Consider the following 19,596-nt stretch of genomic DNA (forward strand, 5'->3'; position numbering starts at 1 on the left):
TTCTGTATAGTTTCCAGCTCTTTTCTTACGCAAATGCTGCAGTTGCTTTCCTTAGCAGTTCTTTAAAAAACCGATGTCACGAAAATGTGCGTTAACCGTTACTGACGCAACGCACACGAAAACTATGCCTAAAGTTGGCAATTATTTGCGTCGGTATGCTAGCAACAATAGAAAGCACATGGCGTGCATTGACCGATTTCGAGCTTGTTTCGGCACGTTGGGGTTGCATCAATCGGGGCGCGCGTGCCCCGCCGCGCGCTTTTCGGCATCGCAGATTAATTGAACGGTGTGAAGCGAGTTTACGCATTAATTTGGATGGGAGTTTGTGATATTTGGTTGTTTAGGTAAAGTGGCATCTTGAAAAACGGGTATTCGAGCGAGAACCGCCTTTCTACTGCTTTGTTTACGCTGAAATTTGGCGCTCGTCGCCTAGAAGGTAAGTACCCGTAACGCTTGCATCGCCGTTTTACGTGAGGAGTTACAGCTTTGTAAGTGAATCCCAAAAGAATAGATTTGTCAGATGAGAACTCGGAAGCTAGTGATAAAATTGGTTGATCGTGCTGCTCGCATTTTAGAACTGCCCACGTCTTGCTCCTTTTTCGATTTTCAAAAACGACTTGGAGCAGCTGATCTGATTTTTTGCGCACTACGCCCTAAGTTGCACATTGTACTGTGTGCTGCTTGTGAACGCTTAAGCATTATCTTTTCTTTTAAAAATATTGTACTCCGCCATCTCCGGCCTGGCGCTTTAGTTGTAATCAGGAATTCAAACACTTAATAGAAATTATCAGGAAAAAATTACCTCTATACCACATACATGCGTACAAAGACTGCGCAGATGCCCGAAGGAGGGGGGGGGGGGGGTGCTTTTACACTATCTTCCGCAAACACAGAAATATTCTAACTTTCTCCCCTGCAATGGTTGGAGAGCCATGAAAACAATGATGTATGAAAAAGAATAAAAATAATCTAAATTAAGTCAAAATTGTAATTCTTCACCCTTGATTTTCATGGTTTAGCAATAAAATATAGGAAATTTCACTCTTAGGTGATGTCATTGCTCATTTCAGCATATATTGCAAAATCCCTTGTGAAGGTGCATCAGATGTGCTAAGCTGTATACCTGTGCGCATTTTTAATTGGTGCTTATTCTTTCCTGTCCCTCCTCTTTTTCTCCAAAAGTGAACTTCGGTGTCAGAAGAATATCTGATAGGGATGCTGAGATATGGCTGGCAAGTTAATGCGGTATTCCTACCTTTTGACAAGGTGTCCTGACACAAAAGTAGCCGATGTGGCAGGCGTGACCTCTAGTGTCTCCGGCTTGTCCTATGTACGCTACAACTTCATTATGAAACAGCTGCATGGTAAGACAATTTTCAATCGTACATATTTTGTATGCAAAAATTCTCTCCCTTTCCATTTTTTTCTTCTTTCTGACCGAAATGAAGTGCACTGTTGGCAACAAAAATAAAGCGAACCAGATTAAAAGACATTTAAAAGAATTGACATTGTTGCTAGGGAGTTTTCTTTTTTTCCTTACCAACCATGCCCTGTGGAGTTCCTTGCCCAAAATGAACACAGCAGTTTGTTACGTGTAATAAATGAAACCTACCTCCTTTTTTCTTAAAAGCCGTGACATCTCAAAGTTCAATTCTTTTGCTCCTCCCATTTTTCTTTGTTTCTTTGTGACATACATCTTGAAGCATATGTGGAACAGAGGGAAACTTGTGCCACTTTCGAGCATATATGCTGCATACTTTGCGGTTTCTGTCAAAGACGATCAATATTCACACCCTCTGTTGCAAATAATTTCCAGTAGAATTGCTTAGACATGCTTCATATTAGTTTCTACAAGCGAAGCAGTAAACTTACTTGGTGCACTTCGCGCCGTTGACAACAAACAAGTGGCATTTTTCGACGCACTCCCCAGGTTGAAAGCTCTAAAATTGCACATCTAAAGGTTGTGAAAGATGTTCTTCCCTGTTAAGGAGTTAATGCAGTCAAATAATCAAGCTCATTGCTATTATTTCTCTCTGGTGGAGAAAGCAGTGCTTTTATTTGAGCAACTCAAAATTGAACCAATGGATTAATTGCTTTTCCCTGGGGTGGTCAAACGCGTGGCATGCGAACTGAGAAATTGCTGTAATGGTTGGGCCAAACGCATCTGGTGGCACTATTGTGTATTTTTTCCTTTACTGTTTTGATGCATTTCATGTTTTGTATCTTATTATCCATGCATCATTCGGAAGATGTTGCTCCATGCTACAAAATACTTCATTGTGAGAGCATTGTTGTTGAGACGTAATCTCTCCCATGATGCCAGTGGTCGTTCCGTGTGCATTTGTTTGCAGTGTCCATGTTCAGCGTTCATTTTTGTTTGTTTTCAACCAGCTCTGTATATAGAAAAAATTATCATGTTATGAGAAAGGTGGATGGCCAGCCACAAATGTCTCCATTAGTGAGTGTTGCTCATAGCCTATCACCTCCTGTTAATTGCAGGTATGCAAAGGCATTCTCTGGCACTTCCAAATGGCCTCATCCAAAGGCGGACCATGGCAACAGTGCTTAATGCAACCGACATTGCTCCCGTCACTGTGTCAAAAATCAAAAAGGTCCTCAGGGAGAATTCTGTTGGGTTCGAAGAGGGCTACACATGTCTCAAGGTTCTGTGCCCTATTTGTCAGCACGGTTCTTGTGCAGACACTCATAAGACTGCTCCGGAAATGGCATTCATCAACGTTATAACAGGTAAAGTAGATGGTCATTGCTTCTGGTGAGCACATCACTTTGTCGATTGTAGAAGGTCAAAGTTTATTGCATTCGCTGGGTGCCAAAGGTAAAACACCCCCCTTTTTTTTTACCTGCTTAGGTCTGTTCACATGCTACAAGTGCCAAGTTGTGACCAGCTGGCGAAATCTTCAAGATTATTTTGCAATCGAAGAGATGGCAGAGCTCAGGTTGGTGGATATTATAACCGTCTTGAAAAAGTACACAGGAAAGCTATAAGGTTTACTTACTCAAAATTTTACCGTATGATTTGCCGTCTGAAATAATGCAGGCTAATGGTATCCAATGTCTCGAACAACGAAGGAAAAATTTATGGTTACAATTTCTTTCCTCCTTTGGAATTGGAATCTAGCAATCAACCCATCACCCTATCTATCGGCCACAGTCATCCGCATTCTCTGACGCCGTATTTTGCACGAATAGATTTATTCAAATTTTTATTTTTCCACACACTGTAACCAATTGGAATGATTGTTTATTGCATTTCAGCGTGGTTTGGTACCTTTTAACTTTGTTTATTTATTTATTTTTTTGTTGTTGCTATCACTGTACCCACCCTGCCCGGACCTGTACAAGGTCCGCAGTGTGAAAGAAATAAAAAGTGGCAGGCAATTTTAGAGGCTTTGTGGAGCAGTTGCTTATTCTGGCATATGTGGCAATCAGACTAGTTTTGTTTAGCAAAAAAGAAGGAAAGAAAATTGCAGTAGGAAGTCGTACACTTTATCTGAAGAAAGACTGAAGCGCACGACATGCAGACATGTTATTAGTTTCATAGTTTTATTGTCACAAGAAATGCTGAATTGAAACAAATCATTTAAAGTTGCTGAGTGAACTTTAATATTTCTAAGAACCACGAGGTAAACCCAAAATTCATGCTTCTTTTTTTTTTCTGTAAGTTCTTTTTTGGGGCTTCCAATCGACATTCTTTGTTTGAAGTTTTCATTCAGTATGGCTGGCTGCGTTGTTCTCTCTTCAGGCAAAAAATGAGCGTCGGGTCTGCTGTCTTCCCTGATGAGCAAGAAACCAGGGATGTGCAGTCCCTCTATGAGTCTTCCACACGGCTGGCAGATGCTGAGTCATCACTGTTACAACAAGTCATTAGCAGGTTTGGCCTCCAGGTGTGTTCATATGCTCAGCATTTCTTGATACTAGTAGTGTTGTCTCCAGGAAGGAATGAAACAGTGTGTGTCTGGTTGGAGCACCTAACATCAGGATAAGTGCCGACAAATGGCTATGCTTGGGAACATGAATGTGGGTGCCTGCATGCCAGCCTCTGTGCATGCCTGTATGTGTGTGGAACTGGGCACTGAGCTCTGAATGGCTTTAATTTTACACAGAAATGCAGACTGTGCTTTGTAGTGGATGCTCACTTGGCTATACTGCATGAAAATTTATTTTGTTGTGACTTCTATGTATTCTGAACTTTGGCACCAGTAGTACATGGCATTGTTCAGTGACTGCCTTGGCATCTTGGCTGTATTTTCAATTTTTGGGTCGAGCTGCCAGACACTCACCAATACAATGCAATTACACTAATTCAATTTTACTGTGTCCTTACTATGAGATGTTGGCATTTTTTCAAAGGTCTAAAAAAGGTAACCCTTTCTTCCGCAAAAAGCTTGTTAGTTCTTATTGCAGCATACTGAAATGTATGAAATGCTCTTCCAATAGCAAAAGTTTTTGAAGAAAGGTTTATTGAATGTTGTGCTAAAAGTTAACAAAAAAAAATTGCCTAATAAGAAAGACAGTATATTACACATATGGCAAAATGTATATATATATATATATATAGCATTCGCCTGTGTCTTAACATCTGCCATTTTGGAATGCTGGTGGTGAGGAAAGAAACAGGTGCAGTAATGGAGGATGCTGGATTAATTTCTACCTCCTGGGGTTCTTTTAACACACGGTAACCTTGCATAGCCTACTATGCATACCATGTCATGCCCTTAGCTGTTAAAGTATCATGCTGCTAAAATGCAAGGCACAGTGTCTCTCTGTAACCTATGTTCAGGATGCAGGAGTGAGATTCAAAGCTTGCTGCAATTGCTCAATGGCTCTGGCAATGAGTTGCCAAGCTCCTGGTCACATGATGAAATCTTGGCCACAGGGGCCGCACTTTCTTGGAGGTGCGATGCAAAAATGCACATATGCTCTGAAATGTCAATGCACTTTGAAAAAACCCACGTGCTCCAAGCTAATCTAAAGCCCTTCACTGTGCCATATCTCATAGCCCCCATGCAATTTCACGATGTTAAACTGCTCATGCCGCACCATACTAAATTATAGCATGCCGTACCATGCCATGTCAACGAGATTTAAACCGTACTGTGTTTGCTTGTTGGTACAGAGGATACACCCGGTTACCATGAAGGCAATGGATGTCCGCCTGTCCGAAGATGAGTCCAGCATTCTGTTTCCCATTTACGGACCAAGCAAGAAACTTGTTGCCCTCAAATCCGTTGGGGTAACAGGGGACCATGAAGCAACAAATGTCTTTCCTAGGTAATGATTTAGACTCTTCTTTGTTATTAAAATTTTTATTTTATTTTGCCAAGCATATGCGTGCAGCATTTGTTATTGCAGTTAATGAGATTAATGTGCAATATCCATGTCACATGAACATCTAAGCACTCATTGATGGGTAATCACTGTTGAGTGATGGAATGTTCAAGGGCCATTCGTGTGCACAGCTGCAGCCTGCGGGAGCAGCATCAAGGGAAGTTTTGGGGCTCTTGATGGCTGAAAATTTTATACTTCCTCCTGCCTTTTTTGTTTCATCGCTTGGGGAAGTTACTATGTGACACTCTAGTGTCTCTTGCTTGACACTCCAGTGCTCGCCATGCATCCCGCAGGTCAACAGTAGTTGGCCTCTTTGGCTGGCATAGGATCAAGAGGGGCCACCAGGAGCTCATCCTGACTGCTACTGAAAAGGACGCCCTGGCTGTGGTCCAGGAGACCAACCTGCCTGTGGCCACCCTCCTGTCCGGAACCTCGAACCTGCCTCTAGAGGTTTGCCTCGTTCCTTTCACTTCTCTTTGCTTTCGTTTCACAGAGGCCACTCTGTGCAGCACCTTCACTTGTTGAATGTTCTCCCTCACCCCTTTTGTAATAACAATGCAGGTGCTGCCCTTGTTTGAGCAGTTTGACAAGATCACCCTGTGGTTTGGCAACCGCCTTCAGGACTGGGAGTCCGTCAAGGTCTTTGCAAGGAAGCTGGGTGAAAAAAGGTGCTACTATGTCAGGTGTGTACTGCTAGCTCTTATTTGTCTGACACTTTAGGAGTAACTTCAGCTCCAGATCATGGGTTGATTCTGAACAGGTTATCTTAGCCAATGGAAATGTGTGAAGGTTTGAAATTTTTTGGTGTGTCTGGAGAGTTTTAGGCAGAATGTGCTGTGACGTTACCTTTAAATGTTGTGTGAAATCGACCGGCTCAGTCATCTAACTTGTTTCTTGTGGTCGCATGCCAACCATTTTGCTCAAAGTGTAGCGAGTACAGAATCCTTGGGCTGAAATTTAACAAACCTATATAAAATAGCGAGAATTTGTTTTTTAAGTTTACATGACCACTGTCGCTTCTGCTAGTCCATGCTGTGCAGGCTTCAGTTGCTATCATGCAAAGGACAACTCCATACAATTTTTGTTCTTTTTGACAATTGAATATTTTTATCTTTTTGGTTATGTTGGTATTGTTGTGGCAGTAGAAGCTGCATTGCTGAGAAAATTGGATTTAAAAAATTAAACACCTTTTTCCCGCCAATTGATCCGGAGGGATGTCGTCAAGACTTAAAAGGATTTCATGATCACTATTTGGAAGTGAAGGTAATGTGGCCCGGTGTCAGAGATCCGTGTGTGAAAATCAGTATCAATATTATTGTCATTTGTTTTTGAAAACCATGGTGCCAGTGACACCTGCTTATGAACGCTCCGTTCTGAGTCAAAATTGCCTGTTTGTCATTAGGAGGCAGTAATCAATAATAAAGGTAAGCTTAGTTTGTCCTCAATGTCCCTCAGTAGATGAAATAATTTTTGAGGAGCCAAAGAAAGCTTTCACATCTCTACAGCTACAGTGAAATGTCAGGAGTGAAATGAGTTTGAAGTCAGTTTTCTTTCCCTTTAGGCCCAAGGAGGGCTACCCACTGGCAGCCCTGCAGGCCAAGCCTCGAAGCCAGCTTCCAGATGTGCTGAAGAGGTGCCAGCCAGTGAGCCATCGTGCCATCACCACTTTCCACAGCCTGAGGGCAGCGGTGGCCGACCTGCTGCAGAACATGGACACGTTTGTGGGCGTTCGCTGGCAGAGGTCAGTCACCCACTGAGTCTGAGCACAGTGACATGACACTGGTCAAATAGTACTGCTTCAGCGTTTTGGCATTAGCCATTCTTTCTGTTAGCCTTTTTGTTTGCAGGTGGTAATTCGAATTTGCATTCCTGTTTTCTGTTGCGAATGTTCTAATATGGTTTTCTGGCTATAATTTTGTTTTGCTACCGAGCTTTGAGTTGTTGGCCACATCTCAACATGGGCAGTGTACAGAAATGCCCATTTTTGGACGATTTGATGTACGTTAAAGAAACCAACATGGTCAAATTTAACCAGAGTCGTTTAGCTAAACATGATTAGTATGCACGGCTGGGTTATGCAGAGTGCTCATTGTAACTTGAGCTAAGGGTTAAAAAATGTCTGCAACTTAGCTCAGCTAACCCTGGCTATGCAAGAGAAAGTCACGCTTGCATAACCGGTGTGCAGTCATGCTGCGGCCTATTTCTGCAGTGCTGCATGTCTGCCACAACGTTGTCAGGGCTAAGGCATGCAGCTTACATCTCACTGGCACCACTGCCATGTACCTCAAAGTGCGATTGAGGCGTCTACTGACCCAGGGAGCCATTTATGCGCCCTTCCTTTTCTCAAAATCAAGGGAGTCTAGAAGGTTGTCAGCGCTCCAATGCCAATGAACACAATCTTGGCGTCTGTTGGCGTCTGTTAGGTTGAGTGTGTTTGGACACTAGATAGGCAGCGCGCCCACCCTGCCACCCTAGCCTATAGCTTCAGTGCCGCCTTTCTGCCACAGCATTGCCGATGCCAGCGCATGCGGCACACATCTGTCACTACCGCCACACCATGCCACGTCTGAGGCGTCCGCTGTCCTAGGGGGCCAGTTATGCGCCTTTCCTTTGCTTTTGAAGCTCCCGCTTTTCATCGGTTTCAGCTGGCTGTTTAGCGCATTTGTGCCCCCTGTTGATTGCTAAATCCCTTGCACGGTTGGCAATGTTGGCAATGTCCACTCTCGAGGACACCAGCTCTGGCTGACTTGCTTCATCCGTAGCGAGACACTGGATAGGCAGCGTGCAGCGGTCCGTGCAGTGACCACGGTGGTGGTGTAGCACGCGGCTGCAGCTGCTGTGAGTCACGTGGTACTTCATGTGGTTACTTACGCAGCGCCGCTCCTCCTGTTCAAGATCATTCGTGCAGACACCGTGGAATCGGCGCCGCTAAGCTAGTAAAGCTTTCGTTTCGAAATGTAAAAAAATACATAGCGCTCTATAGAAGGATGCAACTCATGTTGGCCACTCATTAGAACATGCACATTTTTGTACTCTGTCAGATTAAGTAAGGTTAAATAACTAACAGATGGACCTGCTGGGCCATGAAGCATTTTCAATGCAGCCTGTGCTTTGCTTTCAGGTTTCCTGGGCTTGTTCGACTGCTCAAGGGTTTTCGGACAGGGGAGTTGACGGTGTTTACGGGTCCCACTGGTTCAGGCAAGACCACGTTTATGTGCGAGTATTCCCTGGACCTTTGCATGCAGGGGGTATGCATATTTCTTTCAACTTCATTTTTTTGTGGCTTATACAGTAGAATCCCATTGTCGCGTTCCCAGATGCTGCGTTTTCCTGGGTTTTACATTTTCATGAGCCGGTCCCGTCCTAGCTTCCACGGGCAACCATGCTTAAGGCCCATTAGTATTTTGTGCGACAGGAAACTTTTTAATTGCACAAATTGAGAACAAAGAATCTTCAGTATTCCACGGGGAGCCTTCTGCGTGTTAACAAATGCAGCCATTCGCACCAATGCTGGTGCATTACTCTGCCGCATCAACTGTATTGATCGTCTGTAGTTTTTTTTTTTTCGCTGTTCTTTGATATACGCACTGGAGCTCAGCCACCAGGCTTGTGAGATGCGGGGAAAAGCCACCTTTGATGACCCTGATCATCGAGGCAAAGCCTATGGCATGCTGTGGCGAGAAAGAGCTGCTACAAATGCGGAAAGAAGACGGTGCAGGCTGTTTGGAAAGAAGAGAAGACAGTGAATGAAAGAACCATGAGGAGTAGGGAAGGGAAGAAAGGGCAAAATGGGCACTGAACTGTGCAGCACAAAACATGAAAGTAGCGAGTCAAGAAGTGGCAGCATGGTGGCCGCTGCTGCACGAATGTCCGCATGTGTTAATTCGCTTCAGGCTTCCAACAGGATACTGCAGTTTGTTTGATCTCCATTCACTGAATTTAAAATTGTGGCAGCGTTCTGCTTGGTATGTTGCTATTGTCACATCGCGGTAGTGTTTTCTCTCATGCTGGCATTTTGATGTCCTACATTGAGCTCATGTGGAATGGAGACAGCATACCGGCCAAAGTGGAACTCTGCACTTCGTAGGCACTTGAATGCCACCATGTTCGGCAGCCTCTGGAGCACTCTATCATGCTAGTGCCATGCAATCTTACGGGAGGCCCAAACTTTGTTGTGGCAGTTGATACACTTCCATCGCCATTGCACTGTGAGTGCAAACAACCTAAGACACAGAAATGAAGCTCTGTCGTGGCAGACACCGTGCGGACAGCATTGTACCAGATGCAGTTGCGCAAATTGGCTCTGAGGCTTTTGTGTCTGTCATCCGCTTTCCTTGTGTTGCTAAAAGACACCGTTTATAGATTCAGACAGGTGAGGATTGTGCAGGATTAAAGCTGCCACTGTGAAAACAGCGCCCGGATGCTGTAGCTTAAAGGTGCACTGAAGAGGATTCTGAACATGTCTTTTTACCGCGGGAACTCGATCCACACGTTCCTAGCATTCTTAGAAACAGTCACTTATTGCCCGGTGTGGCCGATTTCCCCAATTAAAACGAATTAACGTCCGGCTCCCGCCTTTTTTTTTTAATTCTGCCTCGTACGGTGGGCAGAGTCGACCAACGCGTGGAGCGCCTTTCACCCAGTCCCGTGGAGGCTTTGCTTTCGCTTTATTTTGTTTTTTAGGTTTCCATGAATAAATAGTTTCATTCGCAGATAATATAGCCGCAAAATAAGCCCACAGAAATAAAAATACGCGCTGACTATTTGCTTCTGCGGACTACTACGTATTACTCCGCCGATGACAGAGCGGCAAGCCGCCACGGGACTGGGTGAAAGGCACTGCACGCGTTGGTCGACTCCGCCCACCGTACGAGGCAGAATTTAAAAAAAAAAGGCGGGAGCCGGACGTTAATTCGATTTAATTGGGGAAATCGGCCACACAGGGCAGTAAATCGCAGTTTGTAAGAAAGCTCGGAACGTGTAGATGGAGTTCCCGCGGCAAAAAGACAAGTTCAGATTCCTCTTCAGTGCACCTTTAACTTGGCTTGCTCCATGCATGCTGCCTCGACGCCACCCGTAGACAGGTGTTCAGGCAGATGGAGAGCCATTGCAGGGCATTTCAGACTTTCTGTGCGTGCAAAATAATCGAGAGCCGCAAAGCCTTGCGTATTCCAGAGAAGCGTGTTGTGCTTGCGAGGAAAGGCAAAAAATTGTGGCAGACAACGATGTGCAATTTTTACATGCGCTGTAGTCGGCTACTACGTTTCTTGACTGTTACTATTTTCTCTTTTTTTTTTTTTTGCGGTCTCATGAAAAACGTTGATAGCAGGGCTGTACTCCAGCGAAATTTTTGAGCAGTGAGGATCAGATCAAGCCATGGTTTTGGACGGTTAAACATTACAGAAGGAAACAATAAATGAAATGAAATGTTGTAACTGTGCAATCATTACATCACACAATTAAAGTTCAGTTTCTTTATTATAAGTTCACCTAGGCTGTCTTTTTGATGTTTTTGTCGGAATATTAGGTACATGTATTTTAGTCTCCTGTGCAGTAAGGGATGCCCTGTGTTGCAGTTTTTACTTGTGAGATGCCTTTCTAGCTTATGCAATTTAACACATGCAGTCTGTTGTAGAATTAATCAGCTGTGGTGAGCGTTTTGGTTAAACCGGTTAAAACCTACTGTTGGACCAGTTGGTCCTGTGTATTTTTCGTACAGCGGCGTCAAAAGCCTGATGAGGTATACCGAAGGATGAAATCGCACACAGGGCATCCTGTTTATCTCTGGTTCTTTGGTTTTTCTTCTGGCTTTTGGAGTCCCTGTGTGAGAAGTGTGCATTACAAGCCGATGCAAAGTACCCGCTTTATTGTTTATTTGCCGCTGTATATAATGGCCACAAGCTCTCATGCGGTGGGGTAATTGCATTACCATCACAGGTGTGCATTTTGACTAGTACACAGACTAATAGTTGAAGGGACACTTAGAGTAGTGCCATCCAATATTTTTTCTGCTAGTGAAATTAAGTTATTCGGCTTTATTTTGGTTCCATTGACGTCTGTTAGGCAGCGGAAGACAGATTTATTGCTGAGAAAAAGTTGAAGCTGGAATATTTTTTTTCTGCCACTGAGTTGAAACTAATGATATCGAAATTAATGTGGACAACGTGATCACTGGCTGCGGGTAAATAGTAATGTGATCTAGCTTGGGAGATCCGCAACAGAAAGGTACTTGACTTTCTCACAGTTTGTTTGTTGGTTCCGCATGTTTGTTTGCACAAAGGCAACAAAAGCCAGATTGGAAAAACTAAAGGGCCATACACGCACACATAAGACACCCTGCATATATCTCGCTCTTGTAGCAAACAGCCTGTAGTGGCAATACCTGTGTTTCATTTTTTGGCCCTTTCCAGCTTATAAAAGCTCCATTCTCAGTGAAAGCAGCTTCTCTGTCATTATATAACCTGGTGACCATTCGATATAAGCAGCTTCACTTAGTCCTCCACGAACTTTTGTACATGTGCTGTTGCACTTTGCAACAATTTTTTGCAGGTTAACACTCTGTGGGGAAGCTTTGAAATTCAGAACGAGAAATTGGCCAAGATAATGCTGACCCAGTTTTCCAGGTAAGCGCATTCAGGAAAGCGATTTGCCTTGCCATTTTTCAAGCTTCTCGGAATCAAACTGGAAGTGCCCTTGCATTTGATGCGTATGCCTCTTATGTCTCTTTCAGGATTTCACTAGAGAACAACATGGAAGAGTTTGATTCATGGGCTGACAAATTTGAGCTTCTGCCTCTTTATTTTATGACATTTCATGGGGAGGAGACCATGAAGAATGTGATGGATGTAAGCCTTTGTTTTTTATTTCTTTACTTTGCTCTTGCTAATTCTCTGGATAATTAAACAAGGACCTTTTGAAGGCAAGGGAGGTTGAGGCACCATAACAGGATAGTTTTTCTTTCCCAGGTGCCACGCTTCTCAGTTGTTTGCAGAAGACATTCAAATCACGTCGCAGACATTCTGGCTGGTGTATCAGCATCCAGAATATCAGCTTTGTTATGTGTTCAGGGCTAATTATGGAGTGCGCTGGGTCTCTATTACTTTACATTTTGGAATTATAGTTGAACCCCACTACAGTAAACTCAGATATAGTAAAGTGAAACTGCGGTTCCATTTTGCCTTCCATAGACAACTGTACATTTTTTCCGTTTGTAGTATAGGCTAATAAAGAAATAGTTATAGTAAAGAGCGTCTGGCCATGGCGACGTGCTCCCACAGAATGATGATGTCATGGCACACTCGCAGTCTGGGACATCTCAGTGCCACAGACAAGTAGCAGCGTAATTTAAAGGCCCACAGTTGGAGGCCAATGGGGGTAAAAAGCACTGAAATGGTGCTCTTTTAGTTAGCTTCACCACCAGGCTGTTAAGCTGTGAAGAGAAGCCAACTTTTCAGAGGCCTTGGGGCTGTAAGGCAAAGTGTGCAGCGTGAGCGAAAAAATAAAAAGAAGAAAGAACAGCTGGCCTTAAACCCTTGAAGAAGGCAGCACAGGCCACTGAGAAAGGGAAGGCAGTAAAAGAACAATAAGAAGTAGGGAAGGAGAGGAGAAAGGCTGGCGAGCATTCGTTACATTGAGTTGCGTGAACCACAAAGCAGCAGTGGCAAGAAGCAGATGCATGGCGAAAATATGTGGATGGTTTTGTCGCGATCGATCGGTTGCTTTGGGTTCATTTCTGAACTGTCGCCTCCTAAATGATACTGAGGCCTCTGAAGATGATGCCATCTTCGTGTAAAGCTTTGGTTTGCTTATGAAATCAAACCCCTGCCCTCATGTTATATACATGGTCACATCATACTCGTGCATACAAGCCTAGACAAAATTGAAAACACTATAACGTAAAATGTGATAACTGGAAATAAATAATTAGTGCTAATGAATGATAAGAGCAGGATAGAAGGTGTTTACAAGTGTTTCTTTTGTAGACCGACAGTGTGTGTTTAGTTAGTGGCCTAATTACCAGACAGCATTCTGAGAGCCATGCCATCGCCAACAACAGATATAGTAAAGATTTTTGCTGGTCTGAGTGACTTACTATAGGGGGTACTACTGTAGCTATGGAAGTTAAAAGATTCTTATCTGTCAAGGAAACCCTGAAAGATGAGGGTCCTAAGAGTAGCATAACTGACCCAGTGTTCTGTATGGGAAGACTACAAAACCATGTGCTTGCTAGGTGAAGTCTTTGCTTACAAAGAAGTTCTGTAAGGACTGGATTTATGGTCGGATTAAAGAAAAAAGAAACTTTATCACAAATGCTTTGAGAGCTTCAAACACCTACAACAGACAGAATCTGCACAATAAATGTTAGAAATTTTTGTGCAGAGAATATGTGTAGGGACTCTGCTTGTCATGCTATATCTTTTTTTTTTAGGGGGGGGGGGGGGGGGGGGCAGCTTTTGGAAATGCTTTGGGATCATATTTTTGGGGCTTTAACATAGGATCACAGCCGGGTCATGCATGCATACAGTGGACTATTGTTCGAACGGGAGTGCAAACTTGTTCAATTAATGCGAAAGTAAGATTGACGGGAATCTTGTTAGTAACCTTGACATTGACAGGACCAAACCGTTATAATGAAAGTAAGCATGTTCAAATTGACGAGACTCTAATGTAGTAATTTTGGGCAAGGTGGGATGAGCGGGGTTGTGTGCTTCCTCATTCTTTTTCGTGATGTTCTTGAATTTACATGGGGGTGTTAATGATGCGCCTCTGTGCGATTTCAGAGGCGCCAATGGAATGGTACTGAGTTCACAAATATTTGGTTTAGTTCCAGCTTGTAATTTAGTGTAAGGTGATGTCTAGGGCTTGTGCTTGCTTGGCAAGATTCAAGGCTTTCTGACCTCTTGCCTTTGCTCTCTTCCCATTTTTTATTTAATTCTACAGGCCATGTCTCATGCTGTCTATGTGCATGACATTCAGCATGTGGTAGTGGACAACGTACAGTTCATGATGGGCGTTGGCATGGACAGCTCAAATGTGGACCGCTTCTGGAGGCAGGACCTCCTGATCGCAGCTTTTCGACGCTTTGCCACCCAGCACAACTGTCACGTTACTCTCGTCATGCACCCACGGAAGGTACGGGTCTGTGCTTTCAAGCGTGATGCATGGAAGCTGTTGAAAAATGCTGCAAGCCAAACGAGCCTCAGTATCGGCTTACTTCACTTTTAAGTCATCGCATTGGCTGCGTGTGTTGCAGTTGATGCCAGATGCATTGAAATTGAAGGGTATCGTAAAATAGTTTGCCAGAGCGGTAATTCAATGCATAAAAATGGCAGTAGGTAAGCTTATCTGTAACCTAGATGCAATAACAACACCCTGCGTCCATGCTAGCGATGTGCCACCCACTGGGGTAATGATAGCGCCCCCTCGCTAGGCGTCGCTAGGCCTAGCCTGCTTCGCATCGAAGCCGCAGCGAACAATGCCTTGGAAGTTGGAACTAACCACTGCCCATCATAAGTGGTGTAATCATGTGACTAGTACTGTGTAAACTTATTAAAGTTAGGGTACAGTCTGTTTCTGCTATGTCCATGGCAGTGAAGCGAGCATATTATGCCAGGCAAGGGCCACCACTGAATACGAGAGACTGATCTAGCCTCAAGCACACTCTGTGTTCACATTGCCACTTTGTTTTACAGCACCAGCCTTGCTAGCAGGTGCCCAAGTCTTTGTAGCCAACGTGGCTGTGTGCACAAAAAGTGATCGCGAGAGCGCTGTTAGAAGTACTACTGCAGGATCGCAATGCATTGTTCGGTATTTCAAATGTTCCGGTGAATGGGAGTTCTGTAAGCGCGAACAGTAGTGCTATACCTTTTTATGGGATTTCTAAGGGGATGTTGTTCTGGATAATAAATTTGAACAATAATTTGGCATATCTGGGATAAGCTGTATAGTGGGCTAGAGTCCGTTAAGACCCCAGAAAATTGTCCAGAAAGAGCCAGTTTATGGGAACTTTGCCCAATTTGTGGACAGCAAGCAGCTTTCTACAGTGTATTGCTGCTATGGCAGTCCCTTTCGTGGCAAAAATTTTATGGCATGTACCGTATTTTCCGGTGTACAAGACGCACCCTTGTATAACACGCACCCGCCATATATGCAGGCTGTCATTGAAAAAGTTGGTATATAAGACGCACCCCAATTTACCCAGTTAGGCTAGTGAGGCTTAATTAAACATGCTTATGCGACCATCGCAAAATGCACCGTACGTGTGAGAAGTTCTTAAGCAACGCTAAGTGATCGAAAAAGGCAACACTCACGCCATACCAGCCAAATACGAAACTTCGTATTCCCGGCATTCCTGCGTCTCTCCATGCTGGATGAACTATCGCATCGAGAAATTCTACGGGAGCTATACCACGGCATACAAGCAGTGCCAAAAGCACAAAAGAAAAAAAAAAGTGAAAGAACTCTCTTTATGTCCATAACAATTTATTTTTACATAAAACCTTCAAAGTCTTCATCTTCGGATGCGCTATCGAAAAGGCAACACGTCTAAAGCATTCTCTTCGCACTACGTACTTGCAAAGGGTGACTAAAAAAAAACATCGGCTTCTCTTGGCTTGTCTTGACAATGCCGAGAAGCGCGACTGTCGCCATCTTTTGGCATTTCACATTACCTTTGCTTGGGACCTCCGAAACGGCCGCGTGTTTAAGATCCCGGAAGTGGTCAACCCCGCCGTTTCATGATAAAGTTCACCTAAAAAAGTTGCGCACGGCGGTCTCCGTATTGAAGTATTAACCATGTTACGACCGCGTTATTGGTAGTAATATTTTCTCGGTGAAGAAAGCTTGAACATAAACCTGAGTAATTTCTGAATTCGCAAAAAAAAAAAAATGGAAAATTTGCATATGAGACGCACCCTTGTATAGGACGCACCAGCAAGATTTTTGAAAAAAAAATGCGTCTTATACACCGGAAAATACGGTATTATGTTTCGGCCACTGTGGTTATGTGATAGTAGTTGTCTAACCCACCAATAAGGAGCAAAGTAGACATTGGAAAGATATGAGAAGCTTGTCGAAGGGCATGGCATTGTTCAGGATTTTGCTGGAAAATTCACCAATAAGGAGCAAGATAGACATCGGAAAGATACCAAAGAAGCTTGTTGAAAGGCATTGCATCTATAGCCTCAGGGGTATGTGCTGGCAAATGCAGTTGTGCGTGTACTGACTGCTGAAAGTAACCTCACGCCATCATCTCAGGAGCGTGACTCTGAGGAGCTCAGCACAAGTTCCATCTTTGGTGGAGCCAAGGCCAGCCAGGAGGCAGACAATGTGCTCATCCTGCAGGACAGGCGGCTGAGCTCTCAACAGGGGCGCAAACACCTGCAGGTTAGTAGTCCCTTGCATGGCGGAGTAGAGAGCACGTAAGCCTGTGTTTCAGGCTAAGCGAGCAGGTGACATGCAAGGAAACTTAGTGCATTTGCCAACCGCTAAGCAGCCACAGTTTCTGCGCCATCTGTTCCTGCTGTGTCCAATATGATATGGCTCGTAACAGAATTAAATTACCTAGGCTGCTCAGAACAGAGGCCATGTGTTGGCATGTTCCCGTCTTGAATCTCACTGTAGATCGTGACAAGCACAGTGGAAATTGAAAAAGAAGACACCAGGCAAAATGCAACTGTGCCGTTTTTAAGAGAGCCTGGCAAATTAGAAAGGTGCTGCAACAAATGCTTGTGAATTCTGATATTAAAGGGGGACGTGGGTCTTTAAATGATCACAAAATGCGAAAATTTCGATTTTGCAAAAATGGCAGATTCGAGCTCAGTACAAGTTTTGCCTAAAAAGTTACATGGGTAAATTCGATCTTCAACTACTAAAATAGGAATATATATATTTCGCACCTAACAAACCCGGAAATATCGATTTTGGAGCGAAATGCGGAGAACCTTGCGTCCGTCGCTTCCCACGACCTCATCCCCATTGGCCGCCATCTTGGTTTTGTTTGAAAGCTGGGCCCGTTCCGCACTGCCTGGTATTACTTCGAGTCTGATATCTAACAACGACAACCATTTGTCTTGTTGGTAGCTTGTGAACAGAACTCACCTGGATTTTTGTTTGAAAGGTAGTCTGTGCATATCTTGTTTTCCTGATATAGTGCTTGTGTATTAACGGAATTTTGGTCCCTTAGGTGACCAAGAACAGATTTGATGGAGACATCGGATCAGTGCCGCTGGAATTCAATAAGGAGAACCTCACCTTTTCGGAGAGCACATCACCTTTCAAGAAACCATCAGAGACGAAGCCAAAAAGTGCCTCTTTTCACAATGGTCTTCCATCATGGCGATCTTGAGGGTCCATGCTGCACGAACATTGTTTGCAGCAGATTCAGGGTCTTGTGGCAGTTGCTGCTGTGTTGTTCGGCCTTTGGTGAAGTAGTAGTCATTAGGAATGGAATAATATTGCAGTGATCGCATAGCTGCAGCTTCAGCCAGCTGGAGCGAGCAGCGTATTAATGTAATTTATAGACAAGAATGCGAAGCGCTGAAATGAATTTGTAGCTTCACTCACTGAAGCTCTCAGTAAATAAAATGACTTTAACAGAAAAATTGCGCCACTGTTGCTGATTGTGTGAACTTTTTAATTTACAGTGCCTAGTCTGTAGCAAGAACTTTAAAGGTTGCATTTGTGACTGAGTTCCGGGAATGTAAGATATATTAATGAATTTTTAAATTGTTCTGTGTTTTCATGGCAGTTTTTGAGATCAACAATCCTGTATATAAAGAGTGAGATGAGAGTCCTGCTAAACTGGTAGTATTCAAAAAAGTTAGAAACACTTCTCTGTTGATAAACAGTTAAAAATATTCTAGTATATTAGTGCATCAGTGTTGGCCATTTATTTTGAGAAAGTGCCTCTTTTGCATTTCTGATGTGGAAAGATTATTCTTGTCCAATTTGCATTTGTGTACAGAAAACTTATTTTCTCAGTAACTGCATTTCAGTAACGCTTTTCTTTATAAAATTGTGCGGTATTAATTTCCCAAAGAAATACATGGACTGTGAGAATTAACGTAGTGAAGGGCTGTGGAATAATTTACTCATAAATCGCCTTTGGTTTTTTAACGTGAGCTGACATCATAAAGCACACGGGTATTTTTGTATTGTGCTCCATCGGAATCCGGCCGCCACAACCGGGATTGAACTTGTGACCTTGGTATCAGTAACCGAGTGCCAAAACCGCTGAGCCACTGTGGGAGGTCTTTTCTTTAGATAGATCACGTCTAGTCCACTAAGCTCAAGCTTGTAAGCAATGTTTTCGTTCATTTTGTGTCAATGTTGTTGCTACGTACAGCTGTAGTCTGTAGTCTTTTTAGTGTATGTGTGGTAGCCCATTCTGTTCAAAATTGTGACTGCTGATATTTTTAAATATTTCCAGGTCATTCAGCTTGAGGAAGTACTAGGTTTTCTCTCGGCTACTGGTAAAAGTTTGACGATATCTAATGTCTTGAAAACTAATTTCACACCTATCCTATTTAGTGTTGTTTTTAATGCCAAGTACATCGTACAGTGGAATCATGACATAACAAAGTTGTAATTGCATCCTTAAGCTTTGTTGTATTGCAAATTTTATCAGTTGAGGATTCGTACAGCTCAGCAGCCAACATAGCATCTTGTTAACAACATTCGTGGAAAATTCAGGGCTGAAGTGGTGACGTGTACTCTTGGCGAATGGTGCAACATTGACCTTGGATCAAGCTAGAGTATTTCTGGGGCATTTTGCTGGCCTTTATTTCATTCAAGGAGCGAGTGTTCTTTTTCTCTCCTTGGGTGAACGCTGCTCATCTTCCAGTAAAACAAACTACCTCACCACCATGAACACACTGCAGCAAATTATGTTGCAGACAGCACTGCCAGCATGCAATTCAGATCGCCCTTTCAAGAATTTCGATGCAGCCATCTCGCTTGTTCTTTACTCCATTCATCAATGGAGTGATTGTCAGTGATTATCTTGGCAGAACACGAAACTGAGCAAAGGATTCATCTCAACTGCAGGAAAAACATGGATAGAGGAAAGAATGAACTCCTCCATTATATGCTGTTTCATACATAGCAACCAACACTGACAAAGCTAGCACGCCTGTTTGAGCAGGCTAAGTCCACGCTCAAAAAGTAGTTCACTATACAACCAAAGTGAACACAGGCATATTTCGTTGCGACAAATCTCAAGTACCGCGACTGGCACCTTCTGCACTT

The 19,596-nt window shown here is 43.5% G+C and overlaps 1 protein-coding gene across 1 annotated transcript; it reads left to right on the forward strand.

Annotated features, from left to right (window-relative positions):
* The first annotated feature begins 9 nt into the window (after positions 1-9).
* Positions 10-17,955, forward strand: mtDNA-helicase (mitochondrial DNA helicase). Its single transcript, XM_089565299.1, has 15 exons — positions 10-436; positions 1,183-1,364; positions 2,500-2,748; positions 2,870-2,957; positions 3,764-3,905; positions 5,138-5,292; positions 5,643-5,799; positions 5,911-6,032; positions 6,911-7,090; positions 8,471-8,597; positions 11,899-11,972; positions 12,080-12,194; positions 14,290-14,481; positions 16,606-16,734; positions 17,534-17,955. The coding sequence occupies exons 2-15, from the start codon at positions 1,226-1,228 to the stop codon at positions 17,693-17,695; spliced, it is 2,031 nt and encodes a 676-aa protein (XP_089421425.1). The 5' UTR covers positions 10-436; positions 1,183-1,225; the 3' UTR covers positions 17,696-17,955.
* The last annotated feature ends 1,641 nt before the right edge of the window (positions 17,956-19,596 follow it).

This window comes from Amblyomma mixtum, chromosome 1, assembly GCF_055824585.1.
Source record: "Amblyomma mixtum isolate Tamu chromosome 1, ASM5582458v1, whole genome shotgun sequence".
NCBI lineage: Eukaryota > Metazoa > Arthropoda > Arachnida > Ixodida > Ixodidae > Amblyomma > Amblyomma mixtum.

Excerpts from the sequence above, each read along its gene's own strand:
- mtDNA-helicase (XM_089565299.1), top strand. The coding sequence starts at position 1,226 with ATGGCTGGCAAGTTAATGCGGTATTCCTACCTTTTGACAAGGTGTCCT. Across the intron at positions 3,906-5,137 it reads TTAGCAGGTTTGGCCTCCAG|AGGATACACCCGGTTACCAT; the intron begins GTGTGTTCATAT and ends TTGTTGGTACAG. Across the intron at positions 7,091-8,470 it reads GTGGGCGTTCGCTGGCAGAG|GTTTCCTGGGCTTGTTCGAC; the intron begins GTCAGTCACCCA and ends CTTTGCTTTCAG.